Consider the following 25,284-nt stretch of genomic DNA (forward strand, 5'->3'; position numbering starts at 1 on the left):
GTTATGTAGGATGGTAAGTGTTTTGTATTGGGAACGGAATGCAATGGGGAGCCAGTGGAGATTTTGTAGTATGGGAGTGATATGATCGGATTTTCTTGTGTTTGTTAGGATACGTGCCATGGCATTTTGGAGGATTTGAAGAGGTTTAGTAGTAGAGGCTGGGAGGCCTAGGAAAAGGGCGTTGCAATAATCGAGTTTGGATAACATGGTGGTTTGCATGACGGTGCGGAAATCATGGGCGTGAAGGAGGGGCTTCAGTTTTTTGAGGGTTTGGAGTTTAAAGAAGCCTCCTTTTAGCAGTGATTTAATGTGGGATTTCAAATTTAGTTGGTTGTCTAGGTAAACTCCTAAGTCTCTGACGCTATGTGGTAGTGATTGAGCTTGTGAGGCATTTTGGATCGTATGGTGGATCGAGTCGGAAGATTGATTTGTTAGGATAAGGATTTCAGTTTTGGAGGTGTTGAGTGCAAGGTGGAGATTGGAGAGGAGTGAGTTTATGGAGGTCAGGCAAGTTTCCCAGTACTGCAGGGTTTCGTTGAGGGATATTCGAATGGGAATCAAAATTTGTACGTCATCTGCGTATAGGAAGAATTTCAGTCCTAGTTTAGAGAGTAAGTGGCAGAGTGGGAGTAAGTAAATATTGAAGAGGGTGGATGATAGGGAGGAGCCTTGTGGGACGCCCTGCGTGAGGGGAATGTGAGCGGATTCGAAGTCATCGAGTTTGACTAAGTACATTCTATGATCTAGGTATGAGGAGAACCACGATAGGGCTGTGTTTGATATGCCTATCTCGGCTAAGCGTGATACTAGGATTTGATGGTTCACAGTATCAAATGCGGCTGAGATATCTAGGAGGGCAAGGATGTAGGATTGGCTGTGGTCCATGCCCTTAAGGATGGTATCTGTTATGGCGAGTAGGAGTTTTTCGGTGCTTCGGTCTTGGCGGAAGCCATATTGGGAAGGGTGTAAAATATTGTTTTCTTCTAGGAATTCTGTGAGTTGGGTGTTGACCACCTTCTCCATGATTTTGGAGATAAAAGGTAGATTCGATATGGGTCTGTAGTTTGCAGGATCATTGTGGTCAAGGGTGGGTTTTTTTAGTAGGGGCTTTACAATAGCAAGCTTAAGGGGGTCGGGAACTTTGCCGGTGGTGATGGAGCAATTTATAATGTCTGCTATTGGTTTTGCAATGGCGGTAGGAATGGTAAGGAGGATTTTTGATGGGATGGTGTCTGCGGTGTGGGTGGCTGGCCGCATCTTTTTTAGTATGGATTCAATTTCCTTCAAGGAGGTGAGGTCAAGGGAGCTGAGGGTACCTCCATTGTGGAAAGGTAGTGGGTCTGTAGGGGCAGGGTTGGATGGGAGCCGAGTTAAGATTTTGGAGATTTTATTTTTAAAATAGTCGGCAAGCTTCTCACATTTCTCTAAGCTGTTTTCATCTTGGGGGGAGGGAAAGGGGGATTTTGTGAGATCTGAAACGAAGGAGAATAAGGCGTTGGGGTTGAAAGTGTAGTTATGGATTTTGGCTGCATAATAATCACGTTTGGCGAGGAGAATAGCTTGCCGGTATGTATGCAAAGTATGCTTGTAAGCCATATTGAGGGAGGGTGTGGGTTGTTTACGCCAGGTGCGTTCCTTGGATCGGAGTTCTTGCTTTAGTGTTCTTAGTTCATTTGTGTACCATGGTTTTTTTTTTTCAGTGTGTGTCGGTGTTATGGTTTTGTGGATGGTGGGGCAGAGGGCATTAGCGATGTCGGAGATGGACTTATCCCAGGACTGTAGAGCAGTATCTGGATTGGTGAGGTCGAGATATTCACTAATATTGTTGAATGCTAGGGAGAGTTGCTCAGAAGGACATGGTTTACGGAAAGAGATCGTTTTCTTTTTTAGTGGATTTGAGATTGGTGTGTTGGTGTTGATAGCAAGGTGGGCATTGATGAGAAAGTGGTCGGACCAGGGGATGGGGGTGGTGGTGGGTGCGTGTGGTACTATGATGTCTGTATTTACGAAAAGGAGGTCGAGTGTGTGACCAGCTTTGTGTGTAGGCTTGGAGATAAGTTGTCTGAAACCCAGGGCGTTTAAGGTGACGAGTAGGGTTTCACAGGCAGGCGTTGCGGGGAGGGTGTCAATATGGAGATTGAAGTCTCCGAGAATTACTGCGGGTATATCTGGTTTTATGTTTTCAGTGATGTATTCGATGAAGGGGGATGGGTCCTGTTCGAGTATTCCAGGAGGGGCGTAGATAAGGCATATCTGCAGGGATTTCGATTTAAGTAGGCCAATTTCAAGTCTTGGTGGGGGGGAGATGGTTTGTAGCTTAAGGTTGAGGCGTTTCTTGGTAGCTAGGAGTAAGCCTCCTCCTCTTTTTTTAGGCCTTGGGATTGAGAAAATGTCGTATGACTGTGTGGGGAGTTGGTTGATAAAAACATGGTCAGACTTTTTTAACCAGGATTCTGTGATCGCACAGATATCAGGGTTGGTGTCAGTGAGCAAATCTGTAGAGCTTAGGTAGAGCTTAGGTGCATCCTATTTCCATTAAACATCCGTGAGATGATCCTCCAAATAGCTTGGAGTCCACCTGTGGTAAATTCAATGGATTGGACAGCATTTGGGAAGGCACACAGCTGTCTATATAAGGTCAGAGCAAAATCAAAGCCATGAAGTGGAAGGAATTGTCTACAGACCTCCGGGACAGGATTGGGGAAGGGTAGAAACAAATTGCTGCAACATTGCAAGTCCTGAAGAATGCAGGGACCTTCATCATTCTTAAATGGAAGACGTTCAGAACCAGCAGGACTCTTCCTAGAGCCGGCCGCAATCGGGGAGAAAGATCTTGGTCAGGGAGGTGACCAAGAACCCGATGGTCACTGACAGAGCTCCAGAGTTCCACTGTGGAGATGGGAGGACTTTCCAGAAGGGCAGCCGTCTCTGCGGCACTCCACAAATCAGGCCTTTGTGGTAGACTGGCCAGACGGAAGCCACTCCTCAGTAAAAGGCACGGGACGGCCTGCTTGGAGTTTGCCAAAAAGCACTTAAAGGACTCTCAAAGCATGAGAAACAAGATTCTCTGCTCTGATGAAACCAAGATTGAATTCTTTGGCCGAAATACCAAGCGTCATGTCTGGAGGAAACCAGGCGCCTCTCATCACCTAGCAAATACCATTCCTACGGTGAAGCATGGTGGTAGCAGCTTCGTACTGTGGGGATGTTTTTCAGCTGCAGAAACTGGGAGACGAGTCAGGTTCGAGGGAAGGATGAACAGAGCAAAGTGTAGAGAGATCCTTCATGCAAAGCTGCTCCAGATAGTTCTGGACCTTAGACTGGGATGATGGTTCATCTTCCAACAGGACAACGACCCTATGCCCACAGCCATGACAACGCAGGAGTGGTTCGGGGTATGTCTGTGAAAATCCTTGAATGGTCCAGCCAGAGCCCGGACTTGAACCCAATTGAACATCGCTGGAGAGGCCTGAAAATAGCTGTGCATCGACGCTCCCCATCCAAGCTGACAGAGCTTGAGAGGATCTGCAGAGAATCCAGATGTGCCAAGATTGTAGCATCGTACCCAAGAAGACTGGAGGCTGTAATCGCTGAAAAAGGAGCCTCAACAAAGTACTGAGTAAAGGCTCTGAATACTTATGCAAATGTGATATTTCAGGGGTTTTTAAAATTAATTTGCACAAATTTATACAAACCTGATTTCGCTTTGTCATTATGGGGTAATGTTTTTAGATTGAGGAGGGAAAAATACATATTATCCATTTTAGAATAAGGCAGTAATGGAAGAAAATGTGGAAAAAGTGAAGGGGTCTGAATACTTTCTGAATGCACTGTGTATATATATGTGCATATGTGTATATATATGTGCATATGTGTGTATATATATATATGTTTGTGTGTGTGTGTGTGTGTGTTTGTATGATAATATCCCTTTGGAGTAGTCCTGGGTCCCATTGCTGGAGCAGTGTGTGTGTGTGTGAAGTTCTCTGTAGGGTAGGGTATGGTTGGGTCCTATTTCGTGTGTGTGTGTGTGTGTGTGTGAAGTTCTCTGTAGGGTAGGGTATGGTTGGGTCCTATTTTGTGTGTGTGTGTGTGAAGTTCTCTGTAGGGTAGGGTATGGTTGGGTTCTATTTTGTGTATATGTGTGTGTGTGGCCTTTTATAGGGTAGAGTCCCATTTCTGGTGTGTTTGTGAGAGGGTCTCGGCTTGGGTCCTATTGTAGCAGTTGGTACGGGGTGGGAGGGTGGGTCACATTGCTGGAAGAGTGTATATATATTTGAGGGTCTCTGCAGAGTAGGCTAGGGTTGGGTCTTATGTCCTCTGTGTGTATGTATATGATGGGGTCGCTCTGGAGTTGTTTTTGAGCAAATTGTTGGAGTAGTGTATATGTGTATACACCCAAAAAACACAAAATAATACCTCCCTCAATAAATACACAATTAGTATTGAACTGTTATTCCAAAGGTTACAAAATAGATTTTATTCACTTCATTAAACTACATTAAACCTGTCCGTTGCCCTCTCTTCTGTATGGTAAGTACTATAATTTTATATGAAACACATCACAAAACACTCACTCACTCACACACACACATACCATCCTGAAAGCAGTATCACAACAAACAGAAACATAGAAAGTGATGGCAGAAAAGGACCCTACGGCCCATCCAGTCTGCCCAGCAAGCTCCTCTGATTATCAGGTTCCCATACCGATCAGTTACTCAGACCGCCAGGATCAGGGCTCTTGTTGGTTACTGTTTGAGACCAATTTACCTCCTCCCCTGCCGTTGAATCAGAGAGCAATGGCGGAGCTGCATCAGAAGTGTAATATCAGGCTTTTGGTTAAGGGTAGTAACCGCCGCATCAAGCAAGTTAGCCCCATGTTTTCCCAGACCCTACAGTTCAATGTCTTTGTTGGTTGTTGTCTGAATCCAATTCCTTCTTTCCTCTTTTCCCCCTGCCGTTGAAGAAGTGAGCAATGATGGAGTTGCATCACATTTTGAAGTCTATTTGCCAAGGGTAGTATCCGCCACACCAGCAAGTTACCCCCATGCCTTACTTCATTCTGCTCCCCCTTGCCTTTAGGGATCCACAGTGTTTATCCCATGCCATTTTGAAATCTTGCACCGTTTTTGTTTTCACCATCTCCTCTGGAAGGGCATTCCAGGTGTCCAGCACCTTCTCCATGAAGAAAGATTTCCTGACATTGCTTCTGAGTCATCCTCCCTAGAGTTTCATTTCATGACCTCTAGTTCTATTGGATTCATTCCAGCGGAAAAGGTTTGTTGATTGTGCATCATTAAAACCTATCAGGTCTGTATCATATCTCCCCTGCACCTCCTCTCCTCCAGGGTATACACATTTAGGTCTTTCAACCTCTCCTCATAAGTCATTTGATGAAGACCATCCACCTTTTTGGTCGCCCTTCTCTGGACTGCCTCCAACCTGTCTGTCCCTTTTGAGATACGGTCTCCAGAACTGAACACAGTACTCCAGGTGAGGCCTCACCAAGGAGCTGTACAACGGTATCACCACCTCCTTTTTCTTACTAGATATTCCTCTCTCTATGCAGCTCAGCGTTCTTCTAGCTTTAGCTATCGCCTTGTCACATTGCTTCGCCAATTTTAGATCGCTAGACACTATCCCCCCAAGGTTTCTCTTCTGTTCCGAGCACAGCAGCGCTTCACCCCCTATCACATACAGTTCCTTCGGATTACTGCATCCCAGATGCAAGACTCTACACTTCTTGGCATTAAATTCCGGTTGCCATGTCTTCGACCACTGTTCAAGCTTCCTTAAATTATGTCTCATTCTCTCCACTCCTTCCCGAGTGTCGACTCTGTTGCAGATCTTAGTATCATCTGCAAATAGACAAACTTTACCTTCTATCCCTTCTGCAATGTCCCTCACAGAGACGTTGAAGAGAACCGGTCCCAACACCGATCCCTGTGTCACTCCACTTAACACCATTCTCTCTTCAGAGCAGGTTCCATTTACCATCACACGCTGTCTTCTATCCGTCAACCAGTTTGTAATCCACGCCACCACCTTAGCGCTCACTCCCAAGCTTCTCATTTTGTTCACGAGTCTTCTATGCGGGACTGTATCAAACACCTTTTGTTTTGTTTTAAAGAAAAAATGCAAAACAGCTTCTCATCCTAAAAATATGTTATATAATAGGCTAGGCCAGGCACAGCTGTTTCTCAGGCTCATTTTCCCACAAACCCATCTTCTGGACTAATGGACTTCCTGTCACTGCATATCGTACAAATCAATCCCAAGGTTCAAGATTAGCTTCCAACAATCCCAAAGGTGATAGATGAACTAATAACCTCACAAAAGCTTTTGTTTCGCCCTGTTATGGGCTTCCTCAAGAGGACCTAGTCCTGTTGCAGTGATCTTCACAAGAAAATAATGCCAGCCAAACTTCACCCGAGCCGGCGCACTGCTGGCATGTTTTCTTAAAGATTCACCTGAACTGGCTTTGGTTTCTATAGCATCTGATTGAGTCTTATTCAAGCGGGGTCCTGTGAGAGTCGATTTCTAGCCGTTAATGAGCAGGTCTCTAACTGCCTTGACCAGTGATTCATCGGACGAGTGGCACGGCTCGCTCTAATTATTAGCCGCTGTATATGCATATGTATGTATGGATAATGGGGCTTCTTTGGAGTAACCTTGTGTCCCATTGCTGGAGCTCTGTGTGTGTGTGTGTGTATCGGGGGGGGGAGGTCCCATTTCTGGTGTGTGTATGTGTAATGGGGTATTTTGGAGTAACCTTGTGTCCCATTGCTGGAGCAGTGTATGTGTGTGTATGGGGGGGAGGTCCCATTTCTGGTGTGTGTATGTGTAATGGGGTATTTTGGAGTAACCTTGTGTCCCATTGCTGGAGCAGTGTATGTGTGTGTATGGGGGGGAGGTCCCATTTCTGGTGTGTGTATGTGTAATGGGGTATTTTGGAGTAACCTTGTGTCCCATTGCTGGAGCTCTGTGTGTGTGTGTGTGTATCGGGGGGGGGGAGGTCCCATTTCTGGTGTGTGTATGTGTAATGGGGTATTTTGGAGTAACCTTGTGTCCCATTGCTGGAGCAGTGTATGTGTGTGTATGGGGGGGAGGTCCCATTTCTGGTGCATATATGTGTGTGATGGGGTCTTTTTGGAGTAATCTTGTGTCCCATTGCTGGAGCAGTGTATGTGTGTGTATGGGGGGAGGTCCCATTTCTGGTGTGTGTATGTGTAATGGGGTATTTTGGAGTAACCTTGTGTCCCATTGCTGGAGCAGTGTATGTGTGTGTATGGGGGGAGGTCCCATTTCTGGTATTTTGGAGTAATCTTGGGTTCCGTTGCTGTAGAATAGGGTATGGTTGGGTCCCATTTCTGGTGCACATATGTGTGTGATGGGGTCTTTTTGGAGTAATCTTGTGTCCCATTGCTGGAGCAGTGTATGTGTGTGTGTGTATGAGTCGGGGTCTTTTTCAAGTAATCTTGGTTTGCGTTGCTGGAGCAGTGCGCATGTGAAGGTCTCTGCTTGTGAGGCCTTCTGTAGAGGAGGATTGGATTGTGTGTGTGTGTGTGTGTGCGTGTGTGCGTGTGCATGTGTGCGCACATGCGTGTGTGTGTGTGTGTGTGTGTGTGTGTCTTTCTCTCCAGGATAGGGCCGGGTCTCAGTTCTTGGAACATTGTGGGAGGAGGGGAGACTCTTTGGTGGGGGGGGGGGGGGGGGAGGCAGATTTGAATCCCATTGCCGGATCAGTGTGAGTTGTTCGTGTGTGCTAGGTTTTTCTTTTCTATTCTGTGTTTCCGAGGAAAGGCTGGTACCTCCTCCTGTGCTCATTCTCCTTCCCCCCCGCCCCCCCCTCCTGCCTGACAAGGATTCCCTGTGATTTTTGGAGCCTTTTAACACTGTTGTAACACTATTAGGGAAAGTGGAGGGAATCGATGACATTGATCCCACTGAGAACGTTGTGGGATTTGAAAGTACTTAAACACTGATCAGGACTAAGTGGAAATCCTATAAACACGGGCTGAAAATCAATGTAGTCTGGTTAGCTGCTGAGAGTGAGAGAGAGGGAAGCGGCGGCAGGATTGCTAGTGACGGGTATGATTTGAGAGCTGATGGGGAGGGGGGAGGGAAAGAGGGAAGAGGCAGCAGGATTGCTAGTGACGGAGCTTAGAGCTGATGGGGAGGAGGAAGAGACAGAGGAAGGGAGAGTGGGAACAGAAGGTAGGATTGCAGTGAGGGATAGGATCTGAGAGTTGATGGAGAGGAGGGAGAGAAGAAAAAAAGCAGGATGGAGAGGGAGAGAGCAGAGGAAGGAGAGGGAAGAGACCAGGATTGCTGCTGAGGGATGGGGGTATAAGCTGATAGGGAGGGAGAAGCGAGGGAAGGACAGCGGGAAGAGGCAGTGGGGTTGCTAGTACATAAGAACATAAGTCCTGGGTCAGATACAGGGCCCATCAAGTCCAGCGTCCTGTTTCCAACAGTGGCCAATTCAGGTTACAGGTACCTGGCAAGTACCCACACATTAAATAGATCCCAAGTTACTAATGCCAGTAATAGCAGTGGCTATTCCCTAAGTCAGGAGCTTGTCCAAACCTTTTTTAAATCCAGCTAAGCTAACTGCCTTAGCTACATCCTCTGGCAACGAATTCTAGAGCTTAATTGTGCATTGAGTGAAAAAGAATTTTCTGATTTATTTTAATGTGCTACATGCTAACTTCATAGAGTCCCCCCTAGTCCTTCTGAAAGAGTAAACATCCAATTCACATTTACCCGTTTTAGTCCTCTCATGAGTTTTTTATTCCTCCATCATATCCCCCCTCTGCCATCTCTTCTCCAAGCTGAACAGCCGTAATCTCTTTAGTCTTTCCTTGTAGGGGAGCTGTTCCATCCCCTTTATGATTTTGGTTGCCCTTCTCTGTACCTTCTCCATCGCAATTATATCCTTTTTGAGATGCGGCGACCAGAACTGTACACAGTATTCAAGGTGCGGTCTCACCATGGAGCGATACAGAGACATTATGACATTTTCCGTTTTATTCACCATTCCCTTTCTAATAATTCCCAACATTCTGTTTGCTTTTTTGACTGCAGCAGCACTGAACCGACGATTTTAAAGTATTATCCACTATGATGCCTAGATCTCTTTCCTGGGTGGAAGCTCCTAATATGGAACCTAACATTGTGTAATTATAGCCTGGGTTATTTTTCCCTATATGCATCACCTTGCACTTATCCACATTAAACTTCATCTGCCATTTGAATGCCCAATCTTCCAGTCTCTCAAGGTCTTCCTGCAATTTATCACAATGCACTTGTGATTTAACTACTCTGAATAATTTTGTGTCGTCTGCAAATTTGATCACCTCACTCGTATTCCTTTCCAGATCATTTATAAATATATTGAAAAGCACCGGTCCAAGTACAGATCCCTGAGGCACTCCACTGTGAACCTCTCTCCACTGAGAAAACAGACCATTTAATCCTGCTCTCTGTTTCCTTTTAAAGAGTTTGCAATCCATGAAAGGACATCGCCTCCTATCCCATGACTTTTTAATTTTCTAAGAAGCTTCTCATGAGGAACTTTGTCAAACGCCTTCTGAAAATCCAAGTATACTATATCTACTGGTTCACCTTTATCCACATGTTTATTAATTCCTTCAAAAAAGTGCAGCAGATTTGTGAGGCAAGACTTGCCCTGGGTAAAGCCATGCTGACTTTGTTCCATTAAACAATGACTTTCTATATGTTCTGTGATTTTGATGTTTAGAACACTTTCCACTATTTTTCCTGGCACTGAAGTCAGGCTCACTGGTCTATAGTTTCACGGATCACCCTTGGAGCCCTTTTTAAATATTGGGGTTACATTGGGCAGCCTCCAATCTTCAGGTATAATGGAGAATTATAACAATAGGTAACAAATTTCCAGTAATAAATCTGAAATTTCATTTTTTAGTTCCTTCAGAACCCTGGGGTGTATACCATCCGGTCCAGGCGATTTGCTACTCTTCAGTTTGTCAATCTGGCCTACCACATCTCTGAGTTTCACTATGATATGGTTCAGTTCATCAGATCATCACCCTTGAAAACCATCTCAGGAACTGGTATCTCCCCAACATCCTCGTTTGTAAACACCAAAGCCAAGAATTAATTCTTTCCAGGATGGCCTTCCCCAAGTGCCCCTTTAACACCTCTGTCATCTAACGGTCCAACCAACTCCCTCGCAGGCTTCGGATATATTTTAAAACATTTTTATTATGAATTTTTGCCTCTGCGGCCAGCTGCTTTTCAAGTTCTCTCTTAGCCTGCCTTCTTAGTGGTCTATGTTTAACTTGCCAATGCTTATGCTACTTTCTTCAGGTGGATCCTTCCAGTTTTTGGGCTAAAGCAAGCCAGCCGTCATTCGGCTTTCCTCCCTTAATGCGTGGAATACACCTGGACTGCGCCTCTAGGATTGTATTTTTAAACAATGTCCACGCCTGTTGTACCCTCTTAACCTTTGTAGCTGCAACTTTTAGATTTTTTGTATAACTATCTCCCTTTTGAAAGGTTAGTGCTAGACCTGTAGATTTACTTGTTGTCACATTAGTGAGCGATGGGATCCAAGAGTTGATGGGAAGGAAGGAGGGAGAGGTTACGGGAGCCAAAACAAGACCAATTCAAGCACGCTTGGGGCAGACAGGGAAGGAGAACACCACAGATGGAGTAAGCCCCATGGCAGTGCAGTAACAGACACAAATGGGCAGAGAGGAGTTGAGGGGGTGGGTGGGTAAGGGGTCCGTATCTGCCACCATCTTCTGTCTTTCTATGGCGACTGCGAGAGAAGAGTCAGTAAGCTTGTTAGTGATGGAGAGAGCTGAAGGGCCGAGAGTGGGGACCCGCTGAAGAGAGAGAGATTTAGGAAGAGGCAAGGAGACCAGAGAGAGAGTAAAATGCGGGTGCCTACCTGGAATTACTAAGAGTGGAGGCGGAGACAAGAAGAGAGAGAGGATTGAAGGATGAAGGAAACAAAATCAGAGAGAGGGTAACTAACAATGGAGGGAGACACCCAAAAGAGAGAGACGTGAGAGAAGCGCTGCGCAATTTCCTTATGCTGGAGGGCAACACTGGGCATCTATCTCCTATAACCAGGACATGAAGAGAATTGCACATTTCATCACATCTCTTCCCGGACACCTCTGCTGTGATTTGCTGTTGAAATTTAGAAGGAAGGAGCTAGTCTTTTGTAACGCTAAATAAGGAGCTTTCTTTATTCTTGTTAAATTGGTGCAGCATCATACAAAGCAAATTACATCATTACCAGGTTCACGTTTCAAGCAACTGGCATCTCTGTTCATTGTACACTGGGAGGTTAAGTGGGTGTCTGAAGGTCAACTATTAAATTGATGGTAACAATGCACTGGAAACAAGGCCTCTTGAGTGTCAGTCGGTTGATGTTAGCAGTAGTGTTGGAAGGTGGGTTGCTGAATGAATTGGTGTCAGCCGGGGGATTTGAAGCTGAGTTTCTTAATGAGTTGTTGGCAGCGGTGGGATTTCTCAGAGAGATTGGTGTAAGCAGTAGGATTGGAAGTTGCTGGTAGAGGTGAAATTGAAAGCGGGTTCAACCATGATTCCTGGTTAGGATGGCTGTGTGTTTCCTGTCTCCACCTTGATCAAAGCACATGTGCCTCTATCAGTTTCTGGTAGTGCTGTGGCCGGTACTGGTGCAGGTAGGTGGTCATTTTGCCTGGAACCTTTTTCACACCAGTTACCCCTGTAGAAAGAAGATGGCATAGAAAGTTTAGTGTGGGCATTGTATAAAGCACTCCCCAGCATAGTTATGTACTGAGAGGTGTATTGGGGCTGAATGTCACAGCCAGTATTTATTTATTTTAAAAGATGTATAAATCGCAAATTTCATATAAAATGAGCTAAGCAGCATTCAATTGTACATAAATCACCATTAAAAAACTCATAAAATTATACTTTAATATAAACAGACAATAACCAAGTTTTAAAATTATTGATTATATTGTACAAATGTTGGCAAATAGCTTGGCAAATAAAAGAGCTTTCAGTTGCTTTCTAAAAGGTTTAATGTCCTGTGTTAAACATAGATGCCTAGGAAAATCATTCCACAGTTGGCGGTCCAATTGTTGAAAAAGCTTGTTTGTGGGTTTCAACGTACTGAGTACCCCTTGGGGGAGAAGCAGTTAGGAGCATATCGTCCTGTGAATGCAACGTTCATCGTGACCCTTTAAATGATTTTAAGACCAGAATCTTAAATTTGATCCTTTGTTCCCGTGGCAGCCAGTGCAGTTTTTTTCAGCATTGGAGTAATGAACCATAATTTCTGGATAGAGGTCAGGGGCTTCCACCCTGTCTGGTGCTCTCACCTGTATGGGTACAATTCAGGGTCTTCCTGCCTACATGGAGCTCTCACCTGTGCAGGTACAGCTCAGGGCCTTCCTCCATGCCTGGGGCTCTCAGCTGTGCAGGTACAGCTCAGGGGCTTCCTCCATATCTGGGGCTCTCAGCTGCACAGGTACAGTTCAGGGTCTTCCTCCATGCCTGGGGCTCTCAGCTGTGCAGGTACAGCCAAGGGGCTTCCTCCATGCCTACAGCCTCCCTTCTCTCTGTCACTGGCCTGAGCCTGGACTGCAGACTACAACTCCCACCTGTGCAGGTACAGCTCAGGGCCTTCCTCCATGCCTGGGGCTCTCAGCTGCGCAGGTACAGCTCAGGGGCTTCCTCCATGCTTGGGGCTCTCACCTGTGCAGGTACAGCTCAGGGCCTTCCTCCATGCCTGGGGCTCTCAGCTGCGCAGGTACAGCTCAGGGGCTTCCTCCCTGCTTGGGGCTCTCACCTGTGCAGGTACAGCTCAGGGCCTTCCTCCATGCCTGGGGCTCTCAGCTGCGCAGGTACAGCTCAGGGGCTTCCTCCATGCCTGGGGCTCTCACCTGTGCAGGTACAGCTCAGGGGCTTCCTCCATGCCTGGGGCTCTCACCTGTGCAGGTACAGCTCGGGGGCTTCCTCCATGCCTGGGGCTCTCAGCTGCGCAGGTACAGCTCAGGGGCTTCCTCCATGCCTGGGGCACTCACCTGTGCAGGTACAGCTCAGGGGCTTCCTCCATGCCTGGGGCTCTCACCTCTGCAGGTACAGCTTGGGGCCTTCCTCCATGCCTGGGGCTCTCAGCTGCGCAGGTACAGCTCAGGGGCTTCCTCCATGCCTGGGGCACTCACCTGTGCAGGTACAGCTCAGGGGCTTCCTCCATGCCTGGGGCTCTCACCTGTGCAGGTACAGCTCGGGGGCTTCCTCCCTGCTTGGGGCTCTCACCTGTGCAGGTACAGCTCGGGGTCTTCCTCCATGCCTGGGGCTCTCACCTGTGCAGGTACAGCTCGGGGGCTTCCTCCATGCCTGGGGCTCTCACCTGTGCGGGTTCAGCTCAGGGCCTTCCTCCCTGCCTGGGGCTCTCACCTCTGCAGGTATAGCTCGGGGGCTTCCTCCATGCCTGGGGCTCTCAGCTGCGCAGGTACAGCTCGGGGGCTTCCTCCCTGCTTGGGGCTCTCACCTGTGCAGGTACAGCTCAGGGCCTTCCTCCATGCCTGGGGCTCTCAGCTGCGCAGGTACAGCTCGGGGGCTTCCTCCATGCCTGGGGCTCTCACCTGTGCGGGTTCAGCTCAGGGCCTTCCTCCCTGCCTGGGGCTCTCACCTGTGCAGGTACAGCTCGGGAGCTTCCTCCATGCCTGGGGCTCTCACCTGTGCGGGTTCAGCTCGGGGTCTTCCTCCATGCCTGGGGCTCTCACCTGTGCAGGTACAGCTCGGGGGCTTCCTCCATGCCTGGGGCTCTCACCTGTGCGGGTTCAGCTCAGGGCCTTCCTCCCTGCCTGGGGCTCTCACCTCTGCAGGTATAGCTCGGGGGCTTCCTCCATGCCTGGGGCTCTCAGCTGTGCAGGTACAGCTCGGGGGCTTCCTCCCTGCTTGGGGCTCTCACCTGTGCAGGTACAGCTCAGGGCCTTCCTCCATGCCTGGGGCTCTCAGCTGCGCAGGTACAGCTCAGGGGCTTCCTCCATGCCTGGGGCTCTCACCTGTGCAGGTACAGCTCGGGGCCTTCCTCCCTGCTTGGGGCGCTCACCTGTGCAGGTACAGCTCGGGAGCTTCCTCCATGCCTGGGGCTCTCACCTGTGCGGGTTCAGCTCAGGGCCTTCCTCCCTGCCTGGGGCTCTCACCTGTGCAGGTACAGCTCGGGAGCTTCCTCCATGCCTGGGGCTCTCACCTATGCAGGTACAGCTCAGGGCCTTCCTCCATAACTGGGGCTCTCACCTGTGCAGGTACAGCTCGGGGTCTTCCTCCATGCCTGGGGCTCTCACCTGTGCAGGTACAGCTCGGGGGCTTCCTCCATGCCTGGGGCTCTCACCTGTGCGGGTTCAGCTCAGGGCCTTCCTCCCTGCCTGGGGCTCTCACCTGTGCAGGTACAGCTCGGGGCCTTCCTCCCTGCCTGGGGCTGCCCAGTTAAAGCTGGCTGTTAATCCCAAAATGATACAACGGGGCTATAAAAGAGGAAGCTTTCGCATCCTTTCTCTTCTCTTCTTGCTTGCATCTCTGCCTAGAGGGCTATGAAGAACGGAGGGCTATCATTAATTCCCTTCTTCCCAGCACTAACGAGTATCTTATCGGGTGAGATGGCCATGGTGGGGGGGGGGGGGGGGGGGGGGGGGGGGGGGGGGGGAGGGGATGGACAAGACGAGGACCCCTCGTTAAACAGATGGAAGGGGGAGGTGGGCTCTGGCAGATTCTTAATATTCATTCTCCTGTTCCTCCTTTGACATGAAAAATCCCCCCCAATACACACACACAGACTGCCCAGCGCTGCCAAACCTCATTACCACAGTAATGAAGGCGCCCCGCTGTGGTATTAACCTCCTCCTGGCTGCAGCCGGAGCAGACCTAGTGAAGGACAGTGGGGGAATGTGGGGGGGGGGGGGGGGGGTCCTAGCCGGGGGAGGGGGGCTGCTGCTTGTCCCTGCTAAGTCCTGGATGTCTCCCCTTCCCATGGGGGGGGAAGAGGGATAATTTGTATTTATACAGCCCAAGCTCGGCTCCCCCCTACCCCAGGGAGCTGCTGGGAGTGTTAATATCAGGCCTAGAGTGAAAACTCATTAACTCTAATTATAACTGTGGTGTTGGAGGTGGGGGGGGGGGGGGCAGGTGAATGAAGGAGGGAGGAGAAATGGCTGGGTTGAGGGGTGGGGGGGGATGAAGGAGAGATGCTGACGGGAATGTTTGCAGGCATGGGGGGAAGGGGGATAGAGAGAGCGTGATATGTTGGGCGATATAATTCCATCAGCCGCTGGATGCCTCCCCCCTCCTCCCCCATTCTCTCTCCTCCCTCAGCCACCACAGAATGCCAGAGGCAGCACCACGCCTCCCACCCCCTCCCAGCCCCTGCAGTGCACATTACCGCAAACAATATAACACAAGGTACAGGCGGCCACAAGCAACGCCAACAAAGAGCAGCCAGATACAGTACGGGGGGGGGGGGGGGGCTGCCCTGCCCTGCCCGAGCTCCTCCTGATGCCGTAGCTCCTGCACCCTCATCTCTGGCTTTCCCCCACCTCCAGGTTTTCTTAAACTCCGTTAGGCATCTTTGTCTTCACCAGCTCCCCGCGGAGGCCGTGCCGTGCGTCTGCCGGCCCTTCCGTGAAGAAATATTTCCTGATGTTTCCTACCATGACCTCTTGTTCTAGAGCCTTCTTTCCTCTGCATTATTTATACCTTTGCGGTACCCCTCCTCTCTCTGAGCTCCTCCAGGGTATACGTATATATATATCTATATATCTATACGTATATATAGGTCTCTTGTCTACCACCCTCCTGCCCCACAGAGAATCCAAGGGCCTTTCATCATAGGGGTTTTGGTGAGATATCGTTTTCTGAGGATGGCGCGCAGCCTGTCTCCGACCTTTCGCAGAACTGGACACAATACTCCAGGTGATCTCACCAGAGGCACTAGCGGCGAGGTAGTGCTTCTCAGCCCGGTCCTCGGGGCACGCCTAGCCAATCAGGTTTTCAGGATATCTACTCCGAATAATGCTGAGATAGATACAATTTTGCAAGCGTTGCCTGCAAATCTATCTCCTGCACATTCAGTGCGGATATCCTGGCTGGTCAGGCGAGCCCCGAGGGCCGGGTTGAGAAGCACTGTCCTAATATCCCTTGGCTCTGTCGCCAAGGTCTCCGTCCTGCTCGGTGCCCATCGGCATCTGACCTTCCATTGTGTACTGCTCCCTTGGCATCTGAGGTCACACACAGAGAGTCAATGACGGAGCTGGGGATTAGAGTCGAGTCACAGGGAGATAAAATGACTCCCCCCCCCCCCCGAGGTCACACACAGAGAGTCAATGACGGAGCTGGGGATTAGAGTCCAGTCACAGGGAGATAAAAAGACTCCCCCGAGGTCACACACAGAGAGTCAATGACGGAGCTGGGGATTAGAGTCCAGTCACAGGGAGATAAAATGACTCCCCCCCGAGGTCACACACAGAGAGTCAATGACGGAGCTGGGGATTAGAGTTGAGTCACAGGGAGATAAAATGCCTCCCCCCCCCCCGAGGTCACACACAGAGAGTCAATGACGGAGCTGGGGATTAGAGTCGAGTCACAGGGAGATAAAATGACTCCCCCGAGGTCACACACAGAGAGTCAATGACGGAGCTGGGGATTAGAGTCGAGTCACAGGGAGATAAAATGCCTCCCCCGAGGTCACACACAGAGAGTCAATGACGGAGCTGGGGATTAGAGTCCAGTCACAGGGAGATAAAATGACTCCCCCCCGAGGTCACACACAGAGAGTCAATGACGGAGCTGGGGATTAGAGTTGAGTCACAGGGAGATAAATGCCTCCCCCCCCCCCGAGGTCACACACAGAGAGTCAATGACGGAGCTGGGGATTAGAGTCCAGTCACAGGGAGATAAAATGCCTCCCCCCCCCCCCCCCCGAGGTCACACACAGAGAGTCAATGACGGAGCTGGGGATTAGAGTCCAGTCACAGGGAGATAAAATGCCTCCCCCCCCCCCGAGGTCACACACAGAGAGCCAGTGAGGGGGCTGGGGATTAGAGTCGAGTCACAGGGAGATAAAATGACTCCCCCGAGGTCACACACAGAGAGTCAATGACGGAGCTGGGGATTAGAGTCCAGTCACAGGGAGATAAAATGACTCCCCCGAGGTCACACACAGAGAGTCAATGACGGAGCTGGGGATTAGAGTCCAGTCACAGGGAGATAAAATGACTCCCCCCCGAGGTCACACACAGAGAGTCAATGACGGAGCTGGGGATTAGAGTCCAGTCACAGGGAGATAAAATGCCTCCCCCCCCCCCCCCCGAGGTCACACACAGAGAGCCAGTGAGGGGGCTGGGGATTAGAAGTGATGAAGGGGACCCCCCCCCCCGGGGTTGCACGGGCAGGGATTAGAACCTCACCTAGTCGTACACAGAAGTGGTTGATCCTCTCCAGGGCTTCAGGCACCTCCTCCGTCGTGGCCACCACCTGCTCCACCTCCCCCACCGCGAAGCCAAAGTCGGCCTGGTCGAGGTCCACACGAAGCCCCTCCCCGGGCACCGCGTAGCTCTTCCTGTCTGTCACATAGGAGGCAAAGGCCTGCAGGCCCATCTCCGCCAGCCGGGCTTCCAGGCCACCCCCGAGCGGGGCGCACCCCAGCGCCTCCTCCAGTGCCGCTACGATCTCCTCCTCCCGCGCCAGCTCTCGGTACCGCGTGGCCATGGAGCCGGCGGCGGCGGCGGCAGGCAGGGGGAAGGGGAGCTTTAGCTCCCAGGATCCCTGGCGGTTACGCAGCCAGTGGTCGCGCAGGGTGAGGCGCAGGTCCGCCGTGTCGTAGTAGGTGTCGCGGAAAATGAGCCGACCCTGCAGCCTGGCCCCCAGCGCCTGCAGCATCTCCTCCGCCTCCGGGCCGTAGGTGAACTTCCGCTCCACCTCCAGCACGGCGGGGCCGCTCGCCATGGCGGATGCTGCGGAGAAAGGGAGAGAAACGCCATGAGAACAGCTTGCTCCTCCCCTTTCCCCGCTCTCTATCTCATTCCCCCATATCTCACGGTCTCTCTCTCCATTTTTTTTTTTTTCCTCTTCTAAGGGGAGGCCCATGGGATCTCTCGACACCACTTGTTAAATGATATTCTGTGATATCAAGAGCGCAGCCACGAGGGGAGCAGAATTAGTGAGGCGTTGCCCCCTGCCTCTCTCCCTGTCCCCCTGCCTCTCAGCCCTTCACCGCTCGCACTTCAGAACGCCCTACCAGGATCCTTGGCCCGGTGCTCCGAGTGCGTATCGTACCCCCCCCCTCCCTGTTTTCCCTTGGACCGGCCAGAATTACAGCAGCTGCAAATCAAGGGCAAGCAAACAAAATGAAGGCAAGAACCAGAACGGCCAAAGAAAAATCAATCTTGTATGCCGTGCGAGAACCATGCCACCCCCTTTTCCTCCCTTTCCCCTTCACTGCTCCCTCCCTTCTCCCTAGAAAGGAGGGAGAACTCAAAACCATTTACCAGGCCTACAGCCTCCCTTCTCTCTGTCACTGGCCTGAGCCTGGACTGCAGACTACAACTCCCAGCATTCTGCAGAGCTGACTGTCAGAGCCTTTGTCTGAATGAACAGAATCGCTCCAAAAACAAATAATTGAATACGAAATAGGTCCCTGGCTACAACTAACAAAATATAACACCCTCAAACATTGCTTTTAATCTCACTGGATGGTTTTACTGGTGGGCGAGCATGCTGGGAGTTGTAGTTTTTCCCCTTCCCCAAGGTAAGGCTTCCGCAGTGCTGCTAGGCCCCAGGAAGCCTGGGTTGCTATGGAGACCAACACATCCTGTGCAGGGTTTTAGCATCCGCTCAGAGTGGCGAAACAGGCTGATCCAGTCCTGATTTTACCCCATTGCATGCGCAGAGTTGTAGTTCTGAGATATTTCCCCAGGAACATCAGAGCTTGGCTATGGAAAACCAATCCTTTAAAAATTGCCTGCCCCCTTCCCCTTGTGAGGCCAGGTCAAACCGGGTGAACTTCGTGCCTGGATTTCATTTTGAAATCCACGCATGTTTATCTATGCAAAGTGAATTGAAAAATCCAGTGAAGCGTTTTCCTTTGTAAGTTAGCTTGCAGGTTCACAGGTACTGCAAGCACCATGGGAAGGCTGATAATTGCCCTCTTTTATTTCCATTTGCCTCAAGAACACACTTAAATTGCTAGCTCTTTGGGGAAGGGACTTATTGTACCTGAATTCTAAAAAAAAAAATAAGCAAAAAATTGCTGAATGCCACGTTCAGCATTATTTAGCATGGCTTAAAAGAAAAATCCAGTACAATCCAAATCCAGGCAGGAGCCAGGACCGGATGAGCCCGTCTGCGTGATCTGGGCTCGGAGGTTGCAGCCCCAGCCATGACTTTTGCTGCACATTGACATTGGGATGTAAGGGAATGAGACTGGGCAGTCACTGCTCTGCTATTATTAGCATCTGTCAGCCTGGGGATCAGCTTACGCTGGGCTACACACTTTGTTTTTGTTAGCCATTCTCCAAATTAAGGCTTTAAAATGATTTATTAAAGTAGTTCTTTAATGGTGTATGCATTTCCAGCCCCTGCACTCTCTCCTTTTTCCTGGAGTCTTCTCTGGTATTTTCAACTCCTGTGTTCTCTGCATTTTGCCAGAGTTTCCCTTGGTATTATGAGCCACTGTGCTCTCTGCATTTTGATTGGCGCCTCCTCTGGTATTTTCAGCCCCTGCGCTCTCTGATTTTACTGGAGTCTCCCCTAGTATTTTCAAGCCCTGCACTCTGCATTCTCCTGGAGTCTCCCCTGGTATTTTCAGTCCCTGCACTCTGCATTCTCCTGGAGTCTCCCCTGGTATTTTCAAGCCCTGCACTCTGCATTCTCCTGGAGTCTCCCCTGGTATTTTCAAGCCCTGCATTCTCTGATTTTACTGGAGTCTTCCCTGGTATTTCAGCACCTGTGTTCTCTGCATTTTGCTGGAGTCGCCCCTGGTATTTTCAGCCCCTGCACTCTCTGCATTTTGCTGGAGTCTCCCCTGGTATTTTCAGCACCTGCACTGTCTGCATTTTGCTGGAGTCTCCCCTGGTATTTTCAAGCCCTGCATTCTCTGATTTTACTGGAGTCTTCCCTGGTATTTCAGCACCTGTGTTCTCTGCATTTTGCTGGAGTCGCCCCTGGTATTTTCAGCCCCTGCACTCTCTGCATTTTGCTGGAGTCTCCCCTGGGTATTTTCAATCCCTGTGCTCCCTGCCATTTTCTAGAGTCTCCTTTGGTATTTTCAGCCCCTGCACTCTCTGCATTTTGCTGGAGTCTCCCCTGGTATTTTCAGCCCCTGCACTATCTGCATTTTGCCGGAGTCTCCCCTGTTATTTTCAGCCCCTGCCCTTTTTGCATTTTGCTGGAGTCTCTGCAGGTATTTTCAGCCCCGTGCGCTCTGCATTTTGCTGGAGTGTTCACTGGTATTTTCAGCCCCTGTACTCTCTGCATTTTGCTGGAGTCTCCCCAGGTATTTTCAGCCCCTGCACTCTGCATTTTGCTGGAGTCTCCCCTGGTATTTTCAGTCCTTGCACTCTCTGCATTTTGCTGGTGTCTCCCCTGGTATTTTCAGCCCCTGCACTCTCTGCATTTTGCTGGAGTTTCCCCTGGTATTTTCAGCCCCCGCACTCTCTGCATTTTACTGGCGTCTCCCTTGGTATTTTCAGCCCCTGCACACTTTGCATTTTGCTGGAGTCTCTGCAGGTATTTTCAGCCCACGCGCTCTCTGCATTTTGCTGGAGTCTTCCCTGGTATTTGCAGCCCCTGCACTCTCTGCATTTTGCTGGAGTCTCCCCGGGTATTTTCATCCCTGTGCTGTCTGCATGTTGCTGGTGTGTCCTGGTATTTTCAGCCCCTGTGCTCTCTAAATTTTGCAAGCATCTCCTCCTAGTATTTTCAGCCCCCTCGTTGCTCTTTGGTAGATAGAACAGCCTTTCCTCTCCCCTTTTCTTCTCGAGATAACATCAGAAATGCCCTCCCTAGTTTTCCTTTGCCTCTCTCACCGTTTCCTTTTCTTGCCTTTATTTCATTATCTTTTCCTGTTGCCCCTCCTGACGATCTCCTGATCCTTTCCTCTCCCTTCCACTCCACCGTTCTTCTGCGCCCTTCCGTTTCCCAGGGAGAGCGGAGGAGGATCTTTATGGTATAGCATAATAAGGACAATTAGAAATATATGAAAAATGAAAACTCCATCTCCCAGGTTTCCTCATGGTGCACCTGCTCCCCTGCTCCTGCTCTGTACATGCGCGCTCGTGTGTGTGTGTGTGTGTGTGTGTGTGTGTGAGCGAGTGAATGTGTGTGTGTGTGTGTGTGTGTGTGTGAGAGAGAGAGAGAGAGAGTGTATGTATATATTGATTATTCTATTGTGCTGGAGAGGGAGGGGGGGTGGGTGGCTGGCTGTGAATGAATCCAGGAGAGGGAGAGAGAGGGAGAGGGAGAGAGAGACAGAATCTTGTATTGTAAATCAATGGCAAACAGCTTTCTCCTCCGACTGGGAAATACCTCGGCACCGACCCAGAGGCATCGATTTTCTTCAAGGTTTTCCGATTTCTTCTTCATCTTCCCTCTCTGAAGGAAGGGGGAGGGGGGGAATAAGGGACAGGGAGAAAGAGAGAGAAAGAGAGCGACCCTGGCTGCTTCCTCCTCCTCCTCCTCCCGCCGCTCTCAGCCATTCTCCGCTCAGCGCCTCTTACTCCAGCCAAGCTGTAAGTAACATTGATTTTTCAATCTTAGCTGAGTTTTTTTTTTTTTTTACTCTTTCTCTCTCTCTCTCTCTGTCTCTCTCTCTCTGTCTCTCTCTCTCTCCCTCTCTGTGGTTTGCGGATGAAAGAGAGAGAGAGAGAAAGGGAGCGAAACAGAGGGAGAAAGAGAGAGAGAGAGAATGGCAGGGGGGGTCTCTTGCAGACATGTGTTCTGGGAGGGTGGAATAAACATTTACCTGCTGTACCTGGCTGACTGTTAGTGATATGCTCCTGATACCTGTCTCCGTCTCCCCTATCAGTCGCCATCCTATTAAGGGGAAACCAGGAAGCAGTGGTACCCAAGCTTGGTGCACTGCGAGATGCATCATCTCTTGGGCTCTGTCTCTAACCTTGGGGGCTGGAGGGATGGATGTCAGAGGGAGCCAGGGTTTGTCAGGGAAGGGGGCACAACGGGAGAAGGGTTCGGGGGGGGGGGGGGGGGGAGGGCAGTTTTAAACCCTCTCTGACATTAGAGAACTGGAATCTGCAGTAAGTACATGGCAAATAGTCTCAGCAGGAGATGTGTCTGGAGCGGAAGAGGGGTGAGGGGGGGTGTCCAGACCTAACCTCCCCTTGCCCCATTCCCTCCAATGAATCCTTTCTCCTTTTATTATATATTTACATTTTATGAATGTATGCATTGGCAGCTCTGGTCTTTTTGGTGTGTGGAGGTGAATCTCCTGGATCCTGATGCACCTGGGGATGGGGTAAGAGGGGATGGAGAGGGCACAGTACGGGAAAGGTGAGGGTAGGGGTAAGATGCCACCAATTCCCCCCCTCCTCCCCACCAAGTCCCTGCTACCACCAGGTAATATTTCGGCTGGAGTAGCAGATGGAAATCAGAATTATCTAAAATATTCAATTTAACACCCATTAGGAAAATGACCTTCACTGTCATCCCTATTTCCCCTCTATAAAGCACCTTGGCACTTTTCCTTTCGTTTTTCCCCCTCTGTTTCTCCCTAGGCCCTGTGACTCTGGTATAAGGTTCCTGTCTCTTGCCTCCATTTCCTCTCATAAACCTCTCTGTGCCTCAGCCTCCTGCCACTGCCCTGCAGGGAGGGGGATGGGGAGAAAAGGGGAGGGCTAAGGGGAGGATGGAGGGTTTACTGAGAAGGATGGGGGAGAGAGCCGTACTGAGGATTGGGGGCGCCAGTGGAAGGAGGAGTGGGGGAAGTCACAGTTCTAAGGAGGAGGAGAGGAGATGGCTGCACAGAGGTGTTGGGGGAGCCAGGATTCGAAGCATAAGTGGGGCGTGTCGGGGCTGCAAGATGAGGGGAGACAGGGCTGTAACGGGGAGGATGGGGGAGTCATAGCTGCAAGGAGCGGAATTGAGGAGTCAGTACTGTGAGAGGTGAGGGGAGTGCATGCTATAAGGAGGGGAATTGAGGGGTCAGTGCATTATGGAGGGGGCTGGGGAGTCAGTACTGTGAGAGGTGAGGGGAGTGCATGCTATAAGGAGGGGAATTGAGGGGTCAGTGCATTATGGAGGGGGCTGGGGAGTCAGTACTGTGAGAGGTGAGGAGAGTGCATGCTATAAAGAGGGGAATTGAGGAGTCAGTGCATTATGGAGGAGGATGGGGAGTCAGAACTGTGAGAGGTGAGGGGAGTGCATGCTATAAAGAGGGGAATTGAGGGGTCAGTGCATTATGGAGGGGGCTGGGGAGTCAGAACTGTGAGAGGTGAGGGGAGTGCATGCTATAAGGAGGGGAATTGAGGAGTCAGTGCATTATAGAGGGGGCTGAGGAGTCAGTACTGTGAGAGGTGAGGGGAGTGCATGCTATAAGGAGGGGAATTGAGGAGTCAGTGCATTACGGAGGGCGGTGGGGAGTCAGTACTGTGAGAGGTAAGAAGAGTGCATGCTATAGGAGGGGAATTGAGGAGTGAGTGCATTATGGAGGAGGTGGGGAGTTAGTATTGTGAGGTGAGGAGAGTGCATGCTATAAGAAGGGGAATTCAGGAGTCAGTGCATTATGGAGGGGGATGGGGAGTCAGTACTGAGAAGTGAGGAGAGTGCGTGCTATAAGGAGGGGAATTGAGGATTCAGTGCATTATGGTGGGGGATGGGGAGTCAGTACTGTGAGAGGTGAGTGCATGCTATAAAGAGGGAAATTGAGGAGTCAGTGCATTATGGAGGGGGATGTGGAGTCAGTACTGTGAGAGGTGAAGGGAATGCATGCTATAAGGAGGGGAATTGAGGAGTCAGTGCATTATGGAGGGGGGTGGGGAGTCAGTACTGTGAGAGGTAAGAGTGCATGCTATAAGGAGGAGAATTGAGGAGTGAGTGCATTATGGAGGAGGTGGGGAGTTAGTATTGTGAGGTGAGGAGAGTGCATGCTATAAGAAGGGGAATTGAGTCAGTGCATTATGGTGGGGGATGGGGAGTCAGTACTGAGAGAAGTGAGGAGAGTGCGTGCTATAAGGAGGGGAATTGAGTCAGTGCATTATGGTGGGGGATGGGGAGTCAGTACTGTGAGAGGTGAGGAGAGTGCATGCTATAAGGAGGGGAATTGAGTCAGTGCATTATGGAGGGGGCTGGGGAGTCAGTACTGTGAGCGGTGAGTGCATGCTATAAGGAGGGGAATTGGGTCAGTGCATTATGGAGGGGGATGGGGAGTCAGTACTGTGAGAGGTGAGGGGAATGCATGCTATAAGGAGGGGAATTGAGGATTCATGCATTATGGAAGGGGATGTGGAGTCAGTACTTTGAGGCAAGGGGAGTGCATGCTATAAGGAGGGGAATTGAGGAGTCAGTGCATTATGGAGGGGGATGTGGAGTCAGTACTGTGAGAGGTGACAGTGCATGCTATAAGGAGGGGAATTGAGTCAGTGCATTATGGAGGGGGATGGGGAGTCAGTACTGTGAGAGGTGAGGGGAATGCATGCTATAAGGAGGGGAATTGAGGATTCATGCATTATGGAAGGGATGTGGAGTCAGTACTTTGAGGCAAGGGGAGTGCATGCTATAAGGAGGGGAATTGAGGAGTCTGCATTATGGAGGGGGATGTGGAGTCAGTACTGTGAGAGGTGACAGTGCATGCTATAAGGAGGGGAATTGAGTCAGTGCATTATGGAGGGGGATGGGGAGTCAGTACTGTGAGAGGTGAGGAGAGTGCATGCTATAAGGAGGGGAATTGAGGAGTCAGTGCATTATGGAGAGGGATGGGGAGTTAGTACTGTGAGACGTGAGGAGAGTGCGTGCTATAAGGAGGGGAATTGAGGATTCATGCATTATGGAGGGGGATGGGGAATCAGTACTTTGAGGTAAGGGGAGTGCATGTTATAAGGAGGGGAATTGAGGAGTTAGTGCATTATGGAGGGGGCTGGGGAGTCAGTACTGTGAGAGGTAAGGGGAGTGCATGCTATAATGAGGGGAATTGAGGAGTCAGTGCATTATGGTGGGGGATGGGGAGTCAGTACTGTGAGAGGTGAAGGGAGTGCATGCTATAATGAGGGGAATTGAGGATTC

At 50.1% G+C, this 25,284-nt stretch overlaps 2 protein-coding genes across 2 annotated transcripts in view; one reads left to right on the forward strand and one right to left on the reverse strand.

The window, feature by feature from the left end:
- Positions 1-11,200: 11,200 nt before the first annotated feature.
- Positions 11,201-18,621, reverse strand: THTPA (thiamine triphosphatase). The gene is made up of 3 exons (XM_029581658.1): positions 18,540-18,621; positions 17,460-18,005; positions 11,201-11,749 (listed from the first exon to the last, which is right to left on the reverse strand). Exons 2-3 carry the CDS (start codon positions 17,995-17,997, stop codon positions 11,649-11,651), a joined length of 639 nt encoding a protein of 212 aa, XP_029437518.1. The 5' UTR covers positions 17,998-18,005; positions 18,540-18,621; the 3' UTR covers positions 11,201-11,648.
- A 2,867-nt stretch (positions 18,622-21,488) lies between these two features.
- The window catches only part of ZFHX2 (zinc finger homeobox 2), a 33,704-nt gene continuing 29,908 nt past the window's right edge, over positions 21,489-25,284 (forward strand). The window contains exon 1 of the mRNA XM_029581414.1: positions 21,489-21,779. The gene's annotated coding sequence lies outside the window, so the exon portion shown is untranslated. The remainder of the gene's footprint in view (positions 21,780-25,284) is intronic.

Source organism: Rhinatrema bivittatum, chromosome 16, assembly GCF_901001135.1.
Source record: "Rhinatrema bivittatum chromosome 16, aRhiBiv1.1, whole genome shotgun sequence".
Lineage (NCBI taxonomy): Eukaryota > Metazoa > Chordata > Amphibia > Gymnophiona > Rhinatrematidae > Rhinatrema > Rhinatrema bivittatum.

Excerpts from the sequence above, each read along its gene's own strand:
- THTPA (XM_029581658.1), bottom strand. The coding sequence starts at position 17,997 with ATGGCGAGCGGCCCCGCCGTGCTGGAGGTGGAGCGGAAGTTCACCTAC. Across the intron at positions 11,750-17,459 it reads CCACTTCTGTGTACGACTAG|GGGTAACTGGTGTGAAAAAG; the intron begins GTGAGGTTCTAA and ends TTCTTTCTACAG.